Below are 25,260 nucleotides of genomic sequence, written 5' to 3'. Positions count from 1 at the left end.
TCTTCGTCTGAAATGTCCCGTCTAGTTGTAGCCAATATGCTATATGCTATATAAATGATAAGGTAATTATTATCAAATTAAACATAGCACAATTCGACTTGCTCTGGAACAAATAATATATTAATAAGACCAAAGATTGCCCGTTTAATGTACTCAAATTGAATTATGTCTCGTGTTTAACCACTATAAGAGCCAGCGGTAAATCCCTGAAGCACTGGCCGAGATTAAGCTGTTCTCGGCGCGTGCACAAGCACTGAACAGCCGCTGACGCTCTGGAGCTCGCATCTCCGAAACCGTCAAAACAAATTGTAAAATAGGTGCTATTATTAAATACGTCACATAATTCAGGTCTAAACAACTACATTCTCGCCTAAAAAAAACTATTAAAACTAGGGATGTGCACAAATAGTCGAATATTCGTTCTGTAATTAATATTCGAAAAATAAAAATACTATTCGAATTTTACTATGTTGCTTTGCTGTCCGTAAATGCAGTGAATCCATGATAAATCCTAAGCACTAAAACTCGCCGTTATAACTAAATGCACCGGGTGGCGCTGTGGAGCGTGTTTAAATAAGTTTATTTTATTTGATCGTCACATAATGTTGTCGTCTGCCTCGCAAAGTTTGGAATTACTTAGATGAAAATGATCTTACAAAATGGAATAACTTTTGATCAAATTAATTAATGAAACAGAGTTATCATAATATCAACACCATAATGAGAAAGCACATAAAATCTAAATACCCGTCGAGTGAGGAAAGACAGCTTGTCCATCACTGCATTCACGACGTCAGGTAAGTGCAGCTGTAAGTTATCCCCGAGTGAGCAAAGATGATCACTTATCTGATAGCAAAATGATTTTTAGACGTATGCTCCCTTTAAGTTTCGTCGAGGGAGATATATTTACGAACAGAAAACAAAGTGCTACTGTTAGAAACTTAGCTTAGCACACAGTTATGTATTATTATCTTTGTGTCTCTGCAACGTCTGTCAGCACGGATGGTTTTCTCAACCAAGCATGTGGATATTATTGTTTTTCTCAACATGAACATGTGAAACAATATAAACACGATAATCATATAACGGTTACTGACTCGAGTGTATTATGTACGTTTTGTACAATAACTGGCGCTCCCGCTCGTGCTGCTTGAGATTAAATGCTTTTGTTCTTAATATTTTCTGTTTACACATATTGTTTAATGCTTTGAACTAAAAGAAAACCTTAAGACATAATGTAAGCTTAATGTAAGCTTGTTGTGTATATTGCCTAACGTTAATCGTAAGCTTGTTCAGAAATGGTTACAAAATATTGATGAATATAAAACAATAACGTCTTTCTCGTTTAACCTCATTTAAATAAACGAATATTCGAATATTCGTTTTTTTTCTAGCCCAAATATTCGAATACAAAATTTTGGATAAATGCCCATCCCTAATTGAAACTACAGTTCGTGGTGGTACAACAAGTAGTATTTGTAAAAATTACGGTTGATTTGATCGGCCGCCATGACGGTCACTTCAAGCGGAGTGATACAAACGGTGAAAAGGCAGTAGGAGTGCTGTCATATAATTTTTTGTGCTTTGTTTACTTTGTATTTTTTTATGGTTGTGATGTATGCTTATTCTTCTGTTCTGTATGTTCTGTGCGTTCTATGCAATAATAAAAAAAATTCCGAATAATAAAAAAAAATTCCGATTAATTGCGACTTTTTATCTCAGAATTCTGACTTTTTAACTCGCAACATTTTAAATTGCGAGTTTATATCTCACAATTGCGTGTTACAAAGTCAGAATTCTGAGATAAAAAGTCGCAATTAATCTTTTTTTTTCATTTTAGTGGTTGAAACGGGCTTCCATACTATGGTGACAGAACTTCTGCAAAAAATAAAAATAAAATATTTTCTTAATTGAAAGAAAATTACATTTATACTCATGAAACAGAAGTTTTGAAGTCTTTTAATCCCTATTGTGAAAGGATTAGTTCACTTTCAAATAAAATTTGCCTGATAATTTACTCACCCCCATGTCATCCAAGATGTTCATGTCTTTCTTCAGTCGAAAAGAAATGAAGGTTTTTGATGAAAACATTCCAGGATTATTCTCCTTATAGTGGACTTCAATGGAGCCCAAACGGTTGAAGGTCAAAATTACAGTTTCAGTGCAGCTTCAGAGAGCTTTAAACGATACCAGACGAGGAATAAGAGTCTAATCTAGCGAAACGATAGGTCATTTTCTAAAAAAAAAAAATATATATATATATATATATATATATATATATATATATATATATATATACATTTTAACAATAAATGCTGATCTTGAACTTGCTCTTTTCTTCTTCTCTATTTGAATTCCGGCAGTGTAGACACTGCTACATGTATTACTGCCCTCCACAGGTCAAAGTTTGAACTAATTGTTATATACTTGCACTAGCATATTGATGTCTTTTATCTTTCTCTAGATAAGACCCTTATTCCTTTTGAGTCCATTGAAGTCCACTATAAGGAGAAAAATCCTGGAATGTTTTCATCAGAAACCTTCATTTCTTTTAGACTGAAGAAAGAAAGACATGAGCATCTTGGATGACATGGGTAAATTATCAGGAAAATTTTAATTTGAAAGTGAACTAATCCTTTAAGAGTGAAACGGCTCCTGGACTTGATTTTGTTCCATAGGGAGGGATTGGATGGTTGTGGTTTGCTATTGGTGGATCTCATGTGAGTGACAGGTTGCCCCGCCCTCCGCCAGTAAACACATCATCAGAGAGATGTTGCTGCAAGAGGGAGGGGAAATGATTATGATTAAAGATTACGAGGGCATATGACTTTGAATGAATGATTAAATAAATAATGATGGTGTGCACAAATAAATCATTCATTATAAATACTGCAATATTACATAGCAATTTTTATTTCATGGTGACTTTAAAATATATATATATATATATATATATATATATATATATATATATATATATATATATATATATATATATATATATATATATTTAAGTATTTAGGTTTTCAAAATAAATATAATTTAGATAATATTCACTAACATTTTTTAATTATTACTTTGAACTTGAGACCCACACACTTCAAAAACAAACACTGCAAAAACTGTAATTTGAAACCAATTGACACTGAGCGTGCACAAAATATTTAATATATAATATTTAATAATAATAATATTTAAGATTATAACATGCTTTCCTTAATGGATAAAAAAGGGTTTTTGTGCTACCAGAACAGGCACATTTTCAAAACTCTTGCCACAATACTCCAAACATAACATAACAGCCACACATAACATTGACTCACACCTGATAATGTGCTTACATTAATGTTGTAAATATTTTACTCTATATCAATGTGTCAATCACCACCATATATTTTGATGAGAACATGCAGTCGGGTTTCATCACCAAAAGCCTGGAGTCAGAAGCTCCAGCCGCAGGAGCGGCGCTCTGCATTTGCAGCTTTCTGCGAATATCCGGAGGAGAAGAAGAAGAACATCCGGGTATTGTTCCACCGCTAAAGCAACGGATGATAGAAGAGGCTTAACGAATTTTGCTGCTAACTACAGGAATACAACCAATTCGTCTCTTTATTCGTTAACATGGCGGCAAGTACATTTGTTTGATTTTTGTTTTGGGCAAGATCATATTCGACAGAAGCACATAATGAAACCGTAATTGATGGGTTGCATCTTGTACTCAGAAAATGGCGGATAGCCTACTCTAAGCTAAATAGAAAAGATTGAATCGCTCAAAACAAAGCTGTGAACTAAAATGGCAACCCGTTTTGTTTAAAATTAGTGTATTTGAGATGACGAAGGTATTTATTTTTGTTAGTATTTGCTATCCAGCACGCAAACAGGCTATTTCGACCCTCAGTTCTTAGTAGTGGCTAACACTTCAATTGTATAAAGTAGTGTGAATGTTCATTATCGAGTGGTTTAATGTTTTTGTATTCTTTAGATTTTTAACAAAATAGTGAGGCTCTATTTTTATATTTATATTTGTGATTTATTAGGCAAATGACGACGAATTCGGCTTGGAAACCTGCAAAACATCCAGGAGCTCGAAGCATTGTTCACGGTCCAGATCGCGCTCAGTGGAGCGAAAGCGCAAGTCAGGTAAACCAAGGCCGGGTTCCACAGACAGGGCTTTCAGCCTGAGTCAGGATTAGGCCTTAGTTCATTTTAAGGTATTTAAGTAGCTTTTATAAACGCTCATTGCGAAAAAAAACATTATTGGTGTGCATCTTGAGACAAAACTTGTTACTGTTACTTGTTACTGACATATTTTAAGATGGTTCACTACAAGGTGCTTTCAGTTAAAACAGCTCAAACGTGCATTTTAAGCCTCTGTGAAACCTAGGGCACATGTATTAATGGTGAATTTGATTTCACCGAGTATGACATGTTCCTGGATTCACAATTTTGTTGATCCTGGAACAGCATTCCAATCAACCAATCAGATTTGAGGAACAAGTTTACATTTATGTCAAGTTTAGGCTTGCAACCAGGGTTAGGTGCTTCTAAATCAGTGTTATTCACCTATGATTTCCCTCTGATTTTGGGGATAAGTTATGGGTAGGATTAGGTTTAGGGGTAGAGATATGGTTGAGACTAAATGTTCGGACAGGGATGTTCCAGGATCATCAAAATGTTTATCCAGGAATATGTCTTACTTGGCAAAATCATGGTGACCATGTATTAAAAATGTCATGTTGCAGTCATTCTCATTAAAACAACCCCCATAAACTGTAATAAACATCTAACAGGATGAATTCATACCCCTATTATTCTATGCAGTCTAGGGCTGATTGATTAATAATAAAAAATTGATGATGACTTATCCTAACCCAAATGACTTGTATGGGTATTTTATTTTTTATTTTCCCCACAATAGCGATATATATAAAGAGTATTTTCTTGGAAATAAAGTTGCTATGATATCAACATTTTAGATGCCAGAGAAATTTCACATTTTTTGACACCAATTTCAGCATTACAGCAGAAATATTAGGCTAAATAATTTAAGTAAAAGGTCCTCAAACAATCTATTGATTAAAGTAAAAAACAAAGAAAATTACAAATAAAAGGACAAATACTACAGGAAAAGAAACAAATGAAATAATGCTACGTTTTTCCTGTAATTAACACTGTTGTGTTCAGCTGTAATACTAGGGGTGGGAATCTTAGTTTACCATAATTAGTTTACCAACTCCAAAACCTTAAAATCATTACATTTACATATCCTTACATAAGTAATTATAAGTAGGCCTACTTTTTAAAATAATTACAGATTGAAAAAAATTAAAACAATTGTATGATAAAGGGTTAGTTCACCCAAAAAATAAAATAATGTCATTAATTACTCACCCTCATGTCGTTCCACACACGTAAGACCTTTGTTAATCTTCGGAATGCAAATTAAGATAATTTTGATGAAATCCTATGGCTCAGTGAGGCCTGCATGGGCAATGACATTTCCTCTCTCAAGATCCATTAATGTACTAAAAACATATTTAAATCAGTTCATGTGAGTACAGTGGTTTAATATTAATATTATAAAGCCACCAGAATATTTTTGGTGCGCCAAAAAAAACAAAATAACGACTTATATAGTGATGGCTGATTTCAAAACACTGCTTCAGGAAGATTCGGAGCGTTATGAATCAGCGTGTCGAATCAGCGGTTCAGAGCGCCAAAGTCACATGATTTCAGCAGTTTGGCGGTTTGACGCGCGATCTGAATCATGAAGATTAACAAAGGTCTTACGGGTGTGGAACGACATGAGGGTGAGTAATAAATGACATTATTTTCATTGAGGGAACTAACCCTTTAAGAATTTTAAACTAATATAACTTCAAAACATATAAGAAAGTAGCAAATAAACAAACAGTCCTTTTTGTGTTTATTATTCTTGTAAAATGAATTTAACAAACTGTTAATATCAACAAATTTTACACTTTACAGTAAGTTTCATTAGTTAACAATTTAATTACATTAACATGAACTAATAATGAACTGCATTTCTACAGCACTTATTAATCTTTGTTAATGTTAATTACAATATTTACTAATACATTATTAAAATCAAGAGTTGTATTTGTTAACATTAGTTAATGCAATGTAAAGTAACATGAACAAACAATGAATGCCTGTATTTTTATTAACTCTAACAAAGATTTACAAATAAAGTAACAAATGTATTGTTCATGGTTAGTTCATAAATGAACCTTATTGTAAAGTGTTACCACACATTAGATAAGATGCTTGAACACACATTTAAGATTCAGACAGGTGAAACAGAATATTTTTGTAAGTTTGGATTCATAAAGACTCGTTTTTGAAAGAATGATTCAGTGGTAGACACATTTTCAACAGTAAATTCATTGCCACCTAGTGGCGTAACGATGCAATCGATACAGGCGTCACTTTCAGAACAGAAGGTAATTTATTATAGATAAAAATCAGCGTTTCTATTTGAATAATAACTTTTATATACTTCTGTTATAATTAGAAAAGGCATATTTGTTTGTGAAGCGGTTTATATCTACATATGACAAATCTCTTCAGATCAACAAGATGCTGCGAGCGCAGATTTGAATGTCGTGATCTTATTTGTCAGATGTTTAATATACACGGGTGAATCGTTTTCATTTGGGAATTAGATCATGTAGGTGATGAAATTGAGAACGCAGTCTTTTAAAGATTAATTGTGCAGCTTTGGGCACCTCTCTCTCTCTGCATTCAAAGTTTCTAAAGCACACACAGCGTCATCGTGCATCTGAAAAAACTACGCTCAGAATCGAACCAGAATCATTGAAGAGAGAATCGCGATGCATCGATGGATCGATTATTTAAAAAAAAAAAAAATATATATATATATATATATATATATATATATATATATATATTTTTTTTTTTTCCACCCCTATATAATACTACAGAAATATTTGCATACTATGGCCTATTTACTGCTAGGGTGCTGTAAATGGTTGCTAGAGCATGGAAAAAAATTTTCTATAGTAATATTTAAAAATGTGCGCTTGACCATGTCTAAAGAGTTCACCCCCATGTCAATACTGTTCTGGTGCCAAAATATGGCCCCTCAATTTTAATATACGGTTGCTAACTTGTTAGGGTGTGGCTTCACAGTTGGTATAGTATTTTTATGTTAGAAATATAGTATGTTTGTAGAATAGCCTGGGAGTAATATAAATAAACCAGGAATTTGTAGGCTTCTGTAACACACACTGACCTGTACCAGTCTCTGTGTGCTCTCTTGATTTAAATGTTGTAAATGTTCTTTTGATAAATGCAGTAGTTGGCAGTGTGCCACCATTAAAAAGAGGCTGCAAAGATTAAAAAATAACTGACAAAAGGAATGGGGATGGACAATAGCTGGAAAGTACCTATATGTACACTCATTTTTCTGAACAGGTTAGAGCTGTATAAAAGAGAGAGCTGCGATTGAGATTGTTAGATGTACAGCTGGCGTCTCAGCTTTGTTGACTGGAATAGTAAAATCTGATCTTTGACATCTGGAACTTCTTGAGTTGGGAGATTTCTTGCAAAGACGGAACACTTTTTCTACAACATTGGCAAGGTGATATTTAATGCCTACTTGACAGTCTAGGTCAAAATGGCTAATCCTCATATCTCTACGATCTTCTTGTGTCTGGTTATGACTTGTTCAGGTTGTTAGGCTCTTCTAAATGGTTGGCTAGGCAGTTGCAAGGGTAAAACCTAAAAGTTGGTATATCATTATTTATTGGCTACTTGCTAGGAATGACTAACACAGCCATTATTTTTAAGAGTTTCTCCTAAATCTGCAAGTTTGGAGCTACTTTTAGCCTTAATATGTTTTGTGAATACGGCTCCAGATCTTTTGTATGTGCTTCATTAAATGTAGAGCTGTTTTACTCAAGATGTCTACAAAGGAGACACCAAAGATGAGCAGAAACAATGTCCATCGCATTTTTTTTTCTTGTCACTAACATTTGGATATTAAAATTAAACGGCAGCATTAGAGATAATGATAATAGTGATGCTGTGCTTTGCTAGCACCACTAATAAACGGTGCTGTTATTTCTCCATCAGTCAGTAATCTTCACTTGCTTTATTGAAGGTCCTACCTCTATCATGAGAGATGGCCAGTCATACATCAAACTTTTTGGGTGGCCAATGACATTTTAGGTCACTACATGGAAAGTCCACTGGCTACATTACGCCCAAACACATGAATTATGAACAAAATCGCAATGTCTCTCTGTACCTTGTCAGAAATCAAATCCCAGCTTCTGTCCTTCTAAATACTGCTACTTAAACATTAAATGGTGTTTGACTTTCTCCCTTAATTATAAATCTGTCACTGATCAAATGCTGTAGTGGTAAGAAGATAAGCAAATTAGGCCTCTCCGTAATGATTATTTGGTAATCGAGTGATCAGTTGATTATTTTGATGATTAATCAAGTAATCAGATATTTTTGTGGTAATAAAAATAGACCTAAGCAAAATATAGCCTTTGAAGTGACTTAAAATAGTCAGAGCTCTCCTGAAGTGCCAGTGTCTTGCTGAGTTTAGTAACTTTTTATTACCTTTTTGATCAAAGATATGAAAATGACTTCCAACTTAAATTGTTAAAAAACTTGAATACTTCAGAGCACAGACTTAAGTTCGGTATCTTTTTAAAGAAAACACTTCAGATTATTGTAAGTAAGTATATAGTATATAATTATAGAAGTTTATGAAAATGTAAAATATATCAAATAGATTTTTTTTTAAAGATAATTTTTTGCAAAACATGTTCAACTCTAAAACTTGAAGCTGAATATCTGAACAAGTTCTGTACCAAATTTTAGGTTGATATCTCAAAAAAAGAACTTTCAGTAATATTTTTTTGTACGCAGTACCAAACTTTTCCACTAGATGACATCAAGACTCCACAGTCACCATATAAGGACTTATATAAATATTTGATTTCCATATATGGTTTGAGTGATCTGAACCATATTTTTTCATACTTTTCAAATATTTATGAAGTAGATATCATATTCAGAAGTAGTTTGGGCAGTAATGTTAATATTTGATTTGAACTAAATCCCTAAAAAAAAAAGCAAAGAATCAGAGAGTGTCTTATAGTTTGGCACATCACAAATGAAGAATCTATTTATCTTTTGTTCATTCATTTCTTTTGAAAAATCGGTCATCAAATATGAAAACTAGAGTCTGAAAGCTTTCAAAATGATATAAGATTTAAGATTATTTTAGGTTTATGGCAAGAGTCCCACGGGTATGGGGAGGGGAAATCTTAAAAATAGTAGTTAAAAAACATTTTATTGAATCCAGTTAGGGTCAATTTGATCTGGACCATACAGGCTGTAACCAGAAATCAAACAGTGCATGAGGGTTAAACTATTTCATTTTTAAAAATGTAATTTAAATCTGCCAGTGTCCTTTAAACAATAATTATTTGTATCTTTTTTTGTCTTTTAGGAGACAAGAGGCACAGACGAAGCCACAGCAGAAGCAAAGAGGTAACTAATTTTAGTCCATTGATGTCATGTAGACCTAAATTAAACTGGTCACATCATCAGTAGTTTTACAGCTGGCATTTCTAGTTTTAGCCCGTGGTAAGTATGCAGCTTAGACAGAAAGGAATGAAATGCCAGACTGAGAAGAAAAGCACTTACTTAATCACAAGTGCATGTAATCTTAAATTATATTAATTTTGATAACAGATGGAGAGAAATGTCTGTTTGGGAGCTTTTTTAACGTCCTGTATTTTAGATCATATGATAACATTTGTATAATAAATTACACTCAGCGTGCTAATGCACGAAGAGACACTCTGAACAGAAGACGCTGCTGACAGATAGCAAAATTATATGCCTACTACCTGGACAGGTAACTATCAGTCATTTAAACTTATTTGACTATAAAAAGATCTCTTTTTGTCTCACAACCCTTTTTTTTCTGTAGATAACAGCTCAGAATTGCAATTTAAAAAATGAGTGGCCATTCCCCATGTGAATGCATGCAGATTTGCACAATTTTATAATTCGTTTTAAAACAAGTTGCGCACACTGAAATTATTTTTCTGATGAATTTGGTCATAATTGGCTTTTTACGCTGTACGCAATGACGTAAGTTAGTTTTCAATGGGAGAGCAGGGCAGGCTGTAGGACAGGCTCATTCTCGTGAATCATGCCACTTTGTTGTGTACAACCGCAGCTGCTGAGATTATTCAAATTAAATTATATTTAATATTTAGTTAACCTATTCTGCCCTACAAAGCCTAAACACAGGGATTAAACATTATTTTTCTTTGGTTGAGTGTGAAAACTGCAGTACAGTGTTATTTTAGCTTTTATTTGAATTTTTTTTTTTTTTGGTTTCATGTTCATTTTAGTTAAATGTTTAGTAATTTCGTGTTCATGTGCTTTTGTCATTTTAGTTATTTATTTCCAGTTAATAATTTTAGTGCCGCAACAAACTTATTTCAGTTTAAGTTTTTCAACTAATATTTATATTTTATTTTAGCTTTATTTTGGTAACACTTTACAGTAAGGTTTCATTAGTTAATGTTAATTTACTACTTCAGTTAACATGAATTAAAACAAACTGCACTTCTACAGCATTTATTATTCTTAATGTTAATTTCAACATTTACTTGTACTTTATTAATATCAAAAGTTGTATTTATTAATGCAATGTGAACTTACATGAACAATGAATGACTTTTTTTTTATTAACTAATATTAACAAAGATTAATAAATACCATAACAAATATATTGCTCATGGTTAGTTAATATATTAACAGTAACTAATGTTAACGAATAAGGCCTTATTGTAAAGTGTTACCTTTTATTTCAATTGCAAATATTTTATAGTTTTAGTTCATAATAACCCTGCTGCATTAAACATAAGATCCACTCTAATCCAGACTTTAAAACCATTTTTTACTTGCCATTGTTACTTAGTTTTGCCTTTTTATATGGCAGCATTATCTTTGCATTTCATAAATGAAAACCCACACATTTTATGGAGAAAAAAATGCCGTTACACCTAAAATTAATAAATACATGTAGTGTTTTATTGGCTCACTTGTGTGCAACATCATGCGATATTTAATCTTAAATAGGATTTTTTTTTTTATTCACTTGAACAAGCTGCATCATTGATTATCATGACGTTTTCCGTGTTTTACATTGCTTATTGTATGCACGGCAATGTGCCTGTACACATAAGAGGTGGCAAGATTGCAATAAGTTTTTCTCGTATCATCTAAAATGCCCTTTAAAGTCAACATGAAACCGCATTCCCAACCCAATTTACTTTCATAATGTGACATATTTCTAAATCGAGTATTCTGAATCAAAATGACTTTTATTCCTGTTGAAGTGACACAATTGGGGCCAAATCTGAGTTTGTGGTCAGATATGTGATGTACGGTGGAAATGATAAAAATGTATATTTAGACAATATTTTGAGACTCCCTGCTGAGAGACAAGACAGTGGCTAGCTCAAATTCTCAACAAATCTCAAAGCTAAAATGTGTACACTGTGACTGATGAGATTTTTTAGATTTTCTTCTGAGACAGGAGAGAGTAGCCAGTCAAGCAATGAGGTTTCTTTACAAAGATAAATTAAGAAATTATTATATTCGAAAATATAAATTATTTTCAAAATCATAATCATTCTGAAAAAAAAAAAAATAGAATTTTTTTTTTTTTTTTTTGCCATATCGCCCAGCCCTATCAGGAACATGCAAGTAAATGGGGTTCATTTTGATTTCATGTTGACTTTTAAGAGGGAAAAAAAAGAAAAGATAACATCAGTTCAAATGAATGAATTCTGTCGAATTCTCACAATGAAGTTGTTGCCCTCTGGTACACAAAGATCTCCCTTTTTTTTTTTTTTTTTTTTTTTTTTGTACTGAACTAGGTGTAAATGTGCTGGTTAAATGCACTCATTTGTGTTAAATGTAACTGTACATGCTGCACTCGGATGTTGGTGGAAGGGCTTTTGTTGTTTAAAAAGTGTTTTTCTTGTCAGAATTATTTTGGCAAGTTGTTCTTAAACCAACTTACTAACTCTCTTTATTGCACTATTTTCCTGAAAGAGACCAATTCTTCTTAAAACAGGCACGGAAGAAAGACTCTGAGAAAGCTCTGAAATGTCAGAGCGGATCAGAGGAGCAGATGGAGCCGTCGGATAAAGGCCGTGACAGGCTGTCTGAAGACGTGGAGGAGCGACATCGCAGAAAAGACAAGAAGTCCTCCAGGCCAAGAAGCCTATCAAGATCCCGTTCAAAGGAAAGGTACTTTCATCTGACGTTTGTCATTTTGATTCGATTTAATTCATGCAACAAGTGAATGTGTTGAGGCTTAGTGTGCTTAGATGTGAATTAATGTTTTCCCGAAGACGACATCATAGTCGAAACTGGGACAAAAGAAGATCTCGCTCACGCAGTGGTGAAAGGCGATCAAGGAGTCGTGACAAGAAGAGACGGGCCAGGTCTCGATCAAACTCCAGAAGCAAACACAAACATCGCAGCAGGAGCCGTAGCAAGAGCAGGTGGACAAAGATTTTATGTTTGGGATTTTTTTGGTGAATGAAAATGCTGATTTGTGCTTAAACCGTGAGATGGTCCGATTTTATCTAGGGAGAAGAAGAAGAGGACAGAGAAAGCGCGGAGAAAAAGTCGCAGTCGGTCAGTTAGCCCTGTGACCTTCAGGGGTAGAAACACAGCCATGGATGCTCAGGAAGCATTGGCTAGAAGGTAGAGTGGCATCTGTGTCCTGGAAGCACAAAACAATCTATTTGGGTTTTATACACAGAATATAACAGAAGTGAGTACGCACCTGTGCAATATCACTTAAAGTCTTTAAAAATTTCCCCTCCCTCTTCCAGTGACATCGTCTCTTCTCTGATGTTTACTGGCAGAGGGTGTGACAACCTGTCACTCACATGAGATCCACCAATAGCGAGCCACAACCATCCAATCAATTCCCAATAGACAAAATCAAGTCCTGCCCTACGTTTTTTGTTTTTTTTCCGAGAAGCCATTTCACACAATATACGTCACTATAAGGAAGAAAAGACAGTCGAATCTTCTGTTTCATATCGACTTGTATCACCTTACAGTAATTGTATTACATGTAAGTTGAACAGGTGTCCTCACTTTCGTTGTTGAGATTGTCTTGCTACGGTGTTAGTTTTCGATCGTTCATAAGAGGAAATACTCTATTTGTCAAATTTGAATTAAAGCAGGTTTACTCACTTTTGTTGTATATTGTGTGTATGTGTATATACTCCCAGGCCCTGTTTACACCTGGTATTAAGATGCATTTTGGTCGATTGGATCACAAGTAGAAGAGAGGTAGACACATTCCCGTTTACACCTGGTGTTTTAATTCATCTCTTTTGTCCACTTTCAACCACTTTTGTCCTGATTTCTTCAAGGGGGGGGTCTATGAGTGGGTAAAAGTATGGGTTTATTCAGGTGTTTTGATCTAATGGACGAAATAAGCTTACTCAATGTATACATGAACGTGACCGGAGATGACAGAAAATCGTAAGGAGAGCAGGAGATTTGTTTCTGCTCTGACAGCCGCAAGTCCTGCCGAACGCAGTGAAATGGTCAGAGAACATTGTGATTGGTACATTTTTCATCTTCAAACCAAACTTGTGTCTTCAGCCGGCAATGTTGAAATCTGGTCTGGCTGCCACGCTTCTCATAATGTTTACGCATTAGGTCAGTAGGCAGAGAATGGCTGTTCAAACTCATTCGACCACATGAGTGTTTCCACTACAAAATCAATCCGGTCGAAAGTGGACGGGTTCAAAACATTTTAGACCCCGTTTACACCTGTATTTAGCGCCATCCATTTATGATCCGATCAACCAAAACACATCTTAAAACCAGGTGTAACCCGTGCCCAAGAAAAGGTTACAACTGTTTTATTAGAAATATTGTCACAACCGGTTATATTTCTACCTATTTACTAAATCAGTTTATTTAAACAACATATAAGCAACTTACTGTCTCAACAACAACTTACAAACCTGTAGTCTCTGCACACTAATGCGATCACTGTTAACAGCAGCCAGTAATTGCTTTGACGTTTGTTGAAGTTTTCTGAGAGGGTTTTAACAGGCTTTCACACTGGCAGTTTAGTCTGATAAAGAGCACGGTTTGCATGACGTGAATGCTGACATGCAGATCAGGAGGCAGACTGTGTTGGTAAACTTGAGACTACAGCTATGTTTCCATCCAAAGATGCGAATTTAACTTGTGCGCAAAATTGGCACCATCCCATGTGTTCAAGAGAACAAAACTGTCACTTCCTGGGAAGTCGGCGGAAAATGTCTGTATTAAAAATGGAAGTTGCTGCAATCGGGGAAGCCAATGTGGCTCTTTTTTTTCATACATCATAAATTACTTGCACCTCAGAGCACACAGACGCAACAATAAAACACTGTTGTTTTATCTTGCGTTTGGATGCCTGGTGTTTGAGAACACAATCATGTGAGACACTTCTGGGAGGTCAGTATATCAAATGACAGGCTTCGACCAAAATAACAATTAAGATGCTGTGCAGTGAAACTGATCTGCTGGTTAGTCCAGTTATCCAATCACATTAGTTTTATTTTATTTTTGCCCATTGAGGGATTTATTCGGTAAATGTGTTTCCATTGTAGCTTATGTGCATGTCTTCGATTTGAGTGCAAATTTTTTATTTTATTTTTTTTGCTGTATTTTAATAATTTATGCATATCCTGCCATTTCCTTTCAGTGTTGTTTAATACAGTATCCTAAAATTCACAAACAAATATGGAAATGGCTTATGTGATTAATGTAAATGAGGTGTGCTCGTTACTTGCACATGCATTTTAGCTAACAATGACATCATTGGGTCCATGAAACATGCGTAGGGGATGACTTCACCATGGATACGAGCATGCAAATGTAATCAGAGTTGCTGATGTATTAATCACAATCAGCCGTCTCCTCAAAAGAAGACTTTGCGAACAGCATAAAGCCACCCTCCCCCAGGTGTCGGATGAATTATGTCTTGTGTCTCACATTGATGCAAGTGGCGTTTACTCTGTTGCTCATAATAGAACCAAATTAATAAAACGCATAGCGTCCTGCATTGTGCACACCATTGCTGTTTGTAATGCAAAATGAATGGAAATGCACCACCGTTCTAGAATCCAATGGGTCTGAAAGCAGACCAACACTGCGGTGATGCCGAGAATAATCACACTCAGTTTCGGACCGCAGCAAACGTGCCCAGTGTGAAAACCACCTGAAGTATCCAACTAGGTGATTAGTGAAGTTTTAACTGCTTTCTGGTCTTCATGTTCCTTAAACACATTCACTTCACACACTTAGGTTGGAGAGAGCAAAGAAGCTTCAAGAACAGAAAGAAAAGGAGTTGTTGGAAAAACGGCAACAAGAGCAAGCAGCAGGCAAGTAACTGCCACAAGTCACATGGCTATTGGTGTAATGGCTTCACATCTGACCCTTCTGCAGCAGAGGTCAGCACTGTCTCCATCTGATGGTTTGTTGGTTGTTCCCCAACAGCAGCTGCTCCACTGTTGTGCGATACGGTCACTGCTGCACCTGGTCCAGCCCTGAACGTCGCAGCACTGCTGGCCTCTGGCACACAGGTCACGCCCCAGATCGCAATGGCTGCTCAGATGGCAGCGCTTCAGGCCAAGACGTTGGCAGAGACTGGCATTGCTGTGCCAAGCTACTACAATCCCTCAGCGGTCAACCCAATGAAGTTTGCGGAGCAGGAGAAGAAGAGGAAGATGTTGTGGCAGGGGAAGAAAGAAGGGGTGAGGACAAGAGTTGCTGTCATATAGATTTTAATAGGGTTGTTGCCATGTTATATCATACAATATAAAATGAACAAACGCAGCCATCTGTGACCGAACACCTGAAATTTAACTTTTTTTCCCCTAGTAAACTCGATGTAATACATTTTTTTTCAATAATATTTTTTATTTTGTGTTTTGAGAGAATTTCTTGGTACTAATTAACATTTGTGCAATAATTATGATCATTTTTTTTAAATACAATTGTTTTTTTGTTTTGTTTTTATTATTACTTTTTAATTAAAGCAGAGTTTCATGTTAAAATAGAGACCATGCCTTTAAAATCAGATTTTTGAAGGCAGATTAGTGCCATCTGGTGGGAGTAAAAAAGCCGGTTTTCTGTAAAATCATTGATCAGTCTCTTAAATGGGCACAACTACAGGGGTGATAGCGTTCCGGCACCACGCCGGATTTCCGGCGTAGGCTACTGTGGCTGCGGGAAAAAAAAAAAAATGATCTGGTTATATTGGTCTACTGCGGCGTTTTAGTGCCATGTTAAAAAAATAATAAAAATAATAATAATAAAAAAGATTGTCTAATGTTTATTTGATGTCTGTTTTTAAAAGCACGGAAGAGAATATGTGCTGTTCTGTTAGACATCGTTTCAGCTATTAAAATAGTTCCGTTTTGTATGTATGGCAGTGATTTCGTTTCTGTTTTTATTAAGTTGTAATGGGAAGATTTTTTTATTCGTCAGATATAAATAAGGTATAGGCGCATATCCATTGGTTTGTGCGGAGAGTGGAAGCTTGCACAGCGCAATACAGAGGCGCCAGAGCCGTCACTTGCACTTTTTTTATCCAGTGGAAACTAATTATCCTCAAAACAATACATGCCTTACCGACATCAAATAGATGGAGAGATTTAAATTATTGCTTAACGAAATAAAACAAATCAAACCAAAAACTCTTTCATTATATCTGTAAAGATGCATTTCTCGCGTCAAAGTGGAGATTTCTATTAAGGATCTTGCGTCACTGATTTAGAATACACTAGTTTATTCATAAATAATTCAAATATCCCCTTACCCTCCAACACATTCATTGTTATGTACAAGGAATACAAGTTGATGTAGACTAATATAAATTTAAAATACATCGTTTTAATAAATACAAATCAGCAAAACTGTTTCAAGTGATAGGCATTATTCAATTAAAAGTATCAATGAATAAAACATTATGTTGACCAGGTGGATTATTCATTGAAATCATGGAGAATGACATTTAGTTTTATTTAGTTTTAGCGCACCGTGTATTTACAGACAAACGAAATCTGCAGAAGTCTCTTTACTGCGGAACTGAACTTAATAAAACAGAAACGAAATCAATGTGTCATACATACAAAACGGAACTGTTTTAATAGCTGAAACGATATCTAAACGTTTTGCTATGTTCTGTCTATGCAAACAGAACAGCAGTAGGCTACATAGGCTAATAAATCAAGCGCGTCATCGTCACAACCATAGCCTTGTTTCCGCACGGAATAAAGTATTTTATTCTCGGAACATTTCGACTTTATTCTCCGACTTTATTTTTATTATTAATATTATTATTATTTTTTGCAGAGGTTAGATATTTCGACTTTAATCTCTGAGTTTCGACTTTAATCTCGGAAACTTAGATTTTTTTTATTAAATTTTTTTTTTTTTTTTGTCGTCGTATTGATCTGTCATTTAGATCTGAGATGCGCAGGTCAGAGAGCAGCTTTAACGCTCAACGACTCATGAGCCAATCAGAAGTAGTTAAGGGGCGGGCCTCGTGTCTTTGTCAAATAGATTGATACAGGTTAAGGCAATGCTCCATGCGCGAAGGTGTTTACAATTGTGTCTCATATTTCTCAACTCAAAATGTAAGTCATGGCTATGTTTATGAAGCCAGGGGAAGACATTAAAGACATTGATAAAAGCATAAAGAATAAATGGCGCTGGGCTTGGATTGAGGATGTGGGTAGCGACGGAAAGCCCTATTATTGCCATTTACCTGTCTTGGTATGACTAGCATCTGCAGCATTTACTTACAGTGATTGTACTAAGATGGGCTAATAAGGTCAATGTAGGCACTGAACATATTGAGAAGAAAATGCTGTGTTTTCTTGAATAATACCGAGGGCATAATGCAAATATGAAAATATCTAAAAAAGAGCCACTTGTCAATAATGATGATCAGGGTTATACATACTTAGGCTGTTTATATATTTGGGCCCAGGGGCCAACAAGTTGTGTTAAAAGTGCGTCGCATACATAGTACCCTCTCGGGGGGCAAGGAAAAAAAGTTCAGGCTCAGGAATTTTTTTCACTATCAGCCCTGCAACTAACATACAACCAACAATTGAAACAGTGATATACATGATGTTTGAATGTAAAAACACAGCCTAACATGAAATGCTCAGTTGGAGAGAAGCGATTAAACGTCATAGGACATGTAGGCCTGGTTTCACTGACGGGGCTTAGATTAAACCAGGAATTAGGCCTTAGTTCAATTAGGGCATTTAAGTAGTTTTTATAAACGTACCTTAGAAAAAAAACAACTTGAGACAAAACAATGGCACTAACATATTTTAAGATATATCAGTGCAAGTTGCATTCAGTTAAAAAGGCTCAAACATGCATTTTAGTCTGTGAATATTCTTAATCCTTGTCTGTGAAACCAGGGGGTAGTTTAACATTTATAATCTTGTCTCCTAACAAGAGTCTTTATAAATGGCAGTAGTTGGGAGACGATTAAGAATGCTGAATTTTGTAAAAACAGTTTTGAGCTTGGTCAGTAATTTTCATTAAGTAATTTAGTAGTAGTATGAGAATCTGTTTTTCAGAGCATTTCAGACATAGAAACATTTGTCCAGTATTAATATATGTTTATGTTGTAGGACAAGTCACAGACAGCTGAGCTGTGGGAGAAGCTGAATTTTGGCAATAAAGACCAAAATGTGAAGTTTCGCAAGCTTATGGGAATTAAAGTAAGTGTTTGCCTGTATTAAATATTGTATTATCTAATGTTCTTAATGCGTGAAATGGAGAAATCTCATATTTTAAAGTGGTCCTATTATGCTGTTTTACATGTTCCACTTTCTTTAGTCTGTATTGTTGGTGTTTGAGCATGAAAAAGGTGTGCAAAGGAACAAACACGTAACAATATTTCTCATTTAAAGTGGCCTTATTATGCCTTTTTTTTTTTTTTTTTAAGGTTCCTAATATTGTTTTGGGAGTCTCCTACAACAGGTTTAAATGCATGCAAAGTCAAGAACACTTTCGTTTTCTCATAATATACATTTAATTTCACCTGAGTTTTCAATCTTTTGTAAATGACTCGTTTGAAGCAGTTCAGAGAATAAGTCTCTCTAAACCCCTCTCCGTGCTCTGATTAGTCAGATGGCCCAACCCTTTGTGATTGGTCTACTGCGTGCACCGTGCACCCATTGCTATAACCGAATGACAGCTGTCAATTCGCAAGACATTTTGAATACAATGTATGGACAGAAAAGATAGCCAGAAACTGATTCGCAATCATGACTGGAGTACAAAGTTTTCTATATGGTAAGTGTCACCTTAGTTTTTATTAGATGTGATAGCAGCGTCACTGTTATACTTTGTCAGTGCTATTTCAGAATGCCAAGCAAAGCTGAAAACCCCTAACATAAGATAAACATTTAGGCCAGATGTGTACAGACTTTTTTATCATAACTGTTAACAAAGAAAAATGGCTATATCATTTTGACATTACAATGGGTGTTTACTGTTTACAGAGACAATACTTCAGCTAGTTAGTGCGGACTAGCATCTTAACATCCTATTACAATACAGTAATAATAATAACACAGAGGAAAAAAGTTTTTGTATGTTGTAAACTCCCACGTTAGCCGAGCACAAACGTGAATAGCTGATAATACATTAGACTTTGTGAACAGAAGTCATGCTCCATCCTTGATCATTACTCCAAGTAATTAGACAGACAAGCTGCATTAATCGACACATTTTTAGACAACATTGGACCCACATCTGAATAGCAGAACTACAGAAACACGAGTTATCCGGTTAGCATGATACATTCAGACTAGGGTGTATGTTACACACAAATTTTGAATGATCGCTAGAAAATATAAATATCAATTATTAATCATACTTACAGGTTGAGATTCAGGGAGCAAGCTGGTCCAAATAAACTGGGCATTGATCCATATTTTAAGACCAAGCGTTTTGTGAATCATGCATTAAACTCCTCGAGGTTTGAGCAGCACTAGTCAGCAAAATGACTGGAACACAAATAAAGATTGTACTGCTGTGGTATTATTGAAAACATTAATTTTCCCTGGCGTCTGCGCTCAATAAGTGGGTGGGCAATATGCTAATGTTTCGTTGTGACGTCACAACAAAATGGCTTGGGATTCGTTTTACAAACGACTCATTTAATTGACTGCTTTTGAGAGACAATAACTTTTGGTGCACTTTCAAATTTAGAACTTTGCAGGATGTTCTCATTCGCTTAGAGCTGTTACACACTACATGAAAGGTTATTTTCAAAAATCCATAATAGGGGCACTTTAAATAATTCCTGCCCAAGGCATACACAAAAAAGGTGGATGAGGCCTGGTTGTGTTGTGATAGCGTTGCAACTCACCATTATGGTAAGGGGCAACATTTCCAAAACCCGCTCAAAGCGGTTGCCCAATCACAACACACTAGTCCAGCTGACCAATCAGAGCACCTTGGGGGCTTTCGCACCAAATAGTTCAAGGAACTCTGTTATAGGAACTAGCCTCTAGGATAGTTCCCCAATAACTACTTTCTCCTCCGGGCCATGTTCCTGGTTGCATTCGCACCTGAAATGGGAACTCTGAAGTGGCCAACAGCGGCGTCTTTAAGCGTGGCATTTACAAACGCTAAAAATCGGTTGCTAAAGGATGCCGTGATCGGAGCTGTGGTTGTTGTGAGTTGTGGATTTCGTGATAACGGAGATGGAATGTAAACAATTTATGCGACTGAAAGAGCAAAAAGTGGGGCTAAGAGTTGAAATCTCCTATGACAACTTTCAGCATGCATATCATTGGGGTGGAGAAAAGAACACAACCCTGCAGACAACGGGTAAATTACATTATCACTGTTTTCCATGTTTGTGAAGTAAATATGTTTACACTGTAGTGTTGTCACGATACCAAAATTTTAACTTCGATATGATACCCAACTTAAATATCACGATACCGATACTTAAACGATACTATGGCAAAAACCTAAAACAGCAGGAAAAGTAAATAACATATGACAGAACTTCTTTCTTCACCAGTGTGCCGGCTGATAATTCTGAATACCATGAAGTTAGACTTAGACTTAATAGAATTTTTAATGTTTATTATTTTCATGCTCAATAAAATTGGGAATTATTTGCTGTTATGTATAAAAAAAGCATTTTTGTTTTTGACAATAAGATTATTGTAAAAAATTATATTACTGTAAGTAATTAGATCAATGTTATTAAAGCATAAATTGGTTTAAAATAACTGTATATACCCTTCACATATTTATGTATTTTTAAATTAATTTAAATTTAACTTAATAATAATTAATTTTTTTAATTTTATTTTTGTAACCAGATATTAGACTTAGACTCAATAATACACCTCTTTGCGGAGTTCTGCTTGTACGATTAAAATAAATAAATAACACTCATTTAATGTTTGAGAGCATAAACATAATGATGGTATCACACTAACCTGTCGCGCTTTAAATTCTTTGTACAAATCAGGATGTTTGACGGCAAGATGGTTTTGACTCCCTTCGCTTGCGCTATTTTGTAACATCTTTTGCAGACGGGCTTTGTGGTGTCGGTGGGCTTGCCCTGACTGTCGGCAATGTAATAATGCCATATTTCGCTTTGTGCATCTGCTTTCTCATCAATTTGTGGACTGTCTGCAAGAGCACCTGTATTTGCAACCAAACGTCTCGTTCCGTCACCATAAAAGCCGTTGCGCAGTTGAGAGGAATAAACATGCACTCAATGTGCACGCACACTGCCCCCTGCTGTCGCACATTAGGAAATACAGCTGGCACTCAAAGTACCGGTACTAATTAAATGAAGAACCGCACCGTTTTTTAAAAGCAGGGTATCACGATACCTTTCTAGTACTGGTATATCGTGCAACACTATTAGGGCTTTTAAAAAATTCTGGGTGCTGGTGTTTGACAACCCTATTCTGAAGTAGGATCTAATTTAGTTCCCCCAAAAGGAGTTCCTAGAACAAAAATCCTTAAGAGTTCCTAGATCCTGTGGTGCGAACACTGCAAAATCCAGGTACTTCAGCCAATAGTTCTAGAAACTATGAAAAGGCTCCTCCAGTGTGAAAGCTCCCTCAGAAGGAGGGTCTTCATGGAGATGGGAATTAAACAGAGCGTTACTGACAGACTGGGAAGAGAGGAGCTGCAACAATGTATAATATGTGAAAAATGTGTTTTTTGTACAATCAAGCATGAAAACCTGTTGTAGTAGAGGCAAAAACAAAACCAAGACTTTGAAAAAGGGCATAACATGGCCTCTTTATTATAGAAATGTTCTGATTGTTGTGTTCCCCATAGGGTGAAGAGGAAGGCAGTTCATCAGGAACTGTTGACGAAGAAGGTCTTAAAACCTTGCAGCAGCAGGAAGAGATGTTCCGCAACCTGGACGTCCAGTACGAGATGGCCCGCTCACAGACGCACACGCAGAGGGGAATGGGCCTCGGCTTCTCCTCCTCTTTTTCATCAAGGGGCATGGATGCCGTCTGAACATTCTGTACTTGTGCTTCTCGTCTCTGTAAATTCTGGCCGATGTTGCCGCTGTAAAGCTGGTTTGTACGTGCTTGTAGAGAATGCTGGTGCATTAGCTTGCATGTATAATTCATCAGATCTGTCGTTTTATTCATTTTGCAAAATTCACATGTAAATACAGTTGATTGCTCAAACATATATCGTTGCTTGGTCTCTGAAATGTGTTTAATATTGTAAAGCTGTCGTTTGGATTTTGGGTGGGGAATGTTATTGTATATTTCACTGTGTTTGTATTGAAACTCTCTGAAGCTAGCGATTCCTGAAATATCAACGACCAAGGGGTGTGAATTCGTTTCTGACTTTGGTACTAGGGGCGATGCTATATTGTGAATGCTTTGCTTTTAATAAAATGGTTACTACATAAATATATTAAGAACACAAAATAACATGGCAGACATTTTATCACTTTGAGTTGGGAAACAACAAAAACAAACCATGTTTAACTCGCAAAGAAATGTATCGTAAAATACTTCTCATAAATGAAGATCAAACATTTTTGATATTTGGCTTGTTACATTGAGAGAAATTGAGATTGAAACAGCTGAAACCCTTACTTTTAACATAGCATTTGTTTTATCTTAGGTTATTGCAATGTTACTTGTGATTTTTAATAAGCTAATTAAACCTGGCTAAACCTAGCTTGGTTTAGCCAACTCTAACTTAATATGCAAACTACATAATTAAAGTAGCTGCTGTGTGTGTTCCAGCTGAAGGTCAGCAACGCACCAAATTTGCACTCATTTAGTATGGTCATTAGGGGGTGCCTGAATAAAAGTTTCCCTACTTTTACATTTTGGCTGATGTAATCTGATGCTCAAATAGACCAGCCTATTATTAAGTTAAAAAGATGAACACAACCATAATTGATACTAGATGTAATAATGGGCTTAAATGCAATACTGCAATTTTTGCTCAACATGAGTGTAATTCTCTGAAATACAAAGTAATAATGGGTGAATTGATAATATGATATACCCGGTTAGATTTCAGCGAACGCATTCAGTATTGTTTCCTCACAATGTTTATTAAACAATCAAAATCAAATTGAATTTTTTTTTCAATATCCTCTTCAAACTGAAGTGCCTCATTTAACTATGAGCATACAGTGGGTACGGAAAGTATTCAGACCCCCTTAAATTTTTCACTCTGTTATATTGCAGCCATTTGCTAAAATCATTTTTTTTTCCTCAATGTACACACAGCACCCCATATTGACAGAAAAACACAGAATTGTTGACATTTTTGCAAATTTATTAAAAAAGAAAAACTGAAATATCACATGGTCCTAAGTATTCAGACCCTTTGCTGTGACTCATATATTTAACTCAGGTGCTGTCCATTTCTTCTGATCATCCTTGAGATGGTTCTACACCTTCATTTGAGTCCAGCTGTGTTTGATTATACGGATTTGACTTGATTAGGAAAGCCACACACCTGTCTATATAAGACCTTACAGCTCACAGTGCATGTCAGAGCAAATGAGAATCATGAGGTCAAAGGAACTGCCTGAAGAGCTCAGAGACAGAATTGTGGCAAGGCACAGATCTGATCAAGGTTGCAAAAAAAAATTCTGCTGCACTTGAGGTTCCTAAGAGCACAGTGGCCTCCATAATCCTTAAATGGAAGACGTTTGGGATGACCAGAACCCTTCCTAGAGCTGGCCGTCCGGCCAAACTGAGCTATCAGGGGAGAAGAACCTTGGTGAGAGAGGTAAAGAAGAACCCAAAGATCACTGTGGCTGAGCTCCAGAGATGCAGTCGGGAGATGGTAGAAAGTTGTAGAAAGTCAACCATCACCAGTCGGGGCTTTATGGCAGAGTAGCCTGACGGAAGCCTCTCCTCAGTGCAAGACACATGAAAGCCTGCATGGAGTTTGCTAAAAAACAACTGAAGAACTCCAAGATGGTGTCCTGTCCTTCATTTGTCTTGCACTGAGGAGAGGTTTCCGTCGGGCCACTCTGCCATAAAGCCCCGACTGGTGGAGGGTTGCAGTGATGGTTGACTTTCTACAACTTTCTCCCATCTCCCGACTGAATCTCTGGAGCTCAGCCACAGTGATCTTTGGGTTCTTCTTTACCTCTCTCACCAAGGCTCTTCTGCCAAGATAGCTCAGTTTGGCCGGACAGCCAGCTCTAGGAAGGGTTCTGGTCATCCGTGCTCTTAGGAACCTTAAGTGCAGCAGAAATGTTTTTGTAACCTTGGCCAGATCTGTGCCTTGCCACAATTCTGTCTCTGAGCTCTTCAGGCAGTTCCTTTGTCCTCATGATTCTCATTTGCTCTGACATGCACTGTGAGCTGTAAGGTCTTATATAGACAGGTGTGTGGCTTTCCTAATCAAGTCCAATCAGTATAATCAAACACAGCTGGACTCAAATGAAGGTGTAGAACCATCTCAAGGATGATCAGAAGAAATGGACAGCACCTGAGTTAAATATATGAGTGTCACAAAGGGTCTGAATACTTAGGACCGTGGGATATTTCAGTTTTTCTTTTTTAATGTGCAAAAATGTCAACAATTCTGTTTTTCTGTCAATATTGGGTGCCGTGTGTACATTAA

The 25,260-nt window shown here is 36.0% G+C and overlaps 1 protein-coding gene across 7 annotated transcripts; it reads left to right on the top strand.

Moving 5' to 3' along the window:
• The first annotated feature begins 3,456 nt into the window (after positions 1-3,456).
• Positions 3,457-23,857, top strand: rsrc2 (arginine/serine-rich coiled-coil 2). 7 transcript variants are annotated; one of them, XM_067406877.1, is made up of 10 exons: positions 3,457-3,627; positions 4,038-4,140; positions 9,515-9,555; positions 12,167-12,342; positions 12,423-12,599; positions 12,688-12,804; positions 15,424-15,500; positions 15,619-15,872; positions 18,777-18,866; positions 22,474-23,857. In XM_067406877.1, exons 1-10 carry the CDS (start codon positions 3,622-3,624, stop codon positions 22,660-22,662), a joined length of 1,230 nt encoding a protein of 409 aa, XP_067262978.1. In that variant the 5' UTR covers positions 3,457-3,621; the 3' UTR covers positions 22,663-23,857. The 7 variants fall into 7 exon arrangements, with proteins under 7 accessions (XP_067262978.1, XP_067262981.1, XP_067262977.1 ...); XM_067406876.1 differs by having other exon boundaries at positions 3,463-3,627; positions 15,616-15,872; XM_067406878.1 differs by having other exon boundaries at positions 3,473-3,627; positions 12,447-12,599; positions 15,616-15,872.
• Positions 23,858-25,260: the final 1,403 nt, after the last annotated feature.

The sequence above is a fragment of the Chanodichthys erythropterus genome, chromosome 13 (genome assembly GCF_024489055.1).
Source record: "Chanodichthys erythropterus isolate Z2021 chromosome 13, ASM2448905v1, whole genome shotgun sequence".
Taxonomy (NCBI): Eukaryota; Metazoa; Chordata; class Actinopteri; order Cypriniformes; family Xenocyprididae; genus Chanodichthys; species Chanodichthys erythropterus.
The sequence above is the reverse complement of the archived record's forward strand: the minus strand, read 5'-3'. Positions and strand labels throughout refer to the sequence as shown.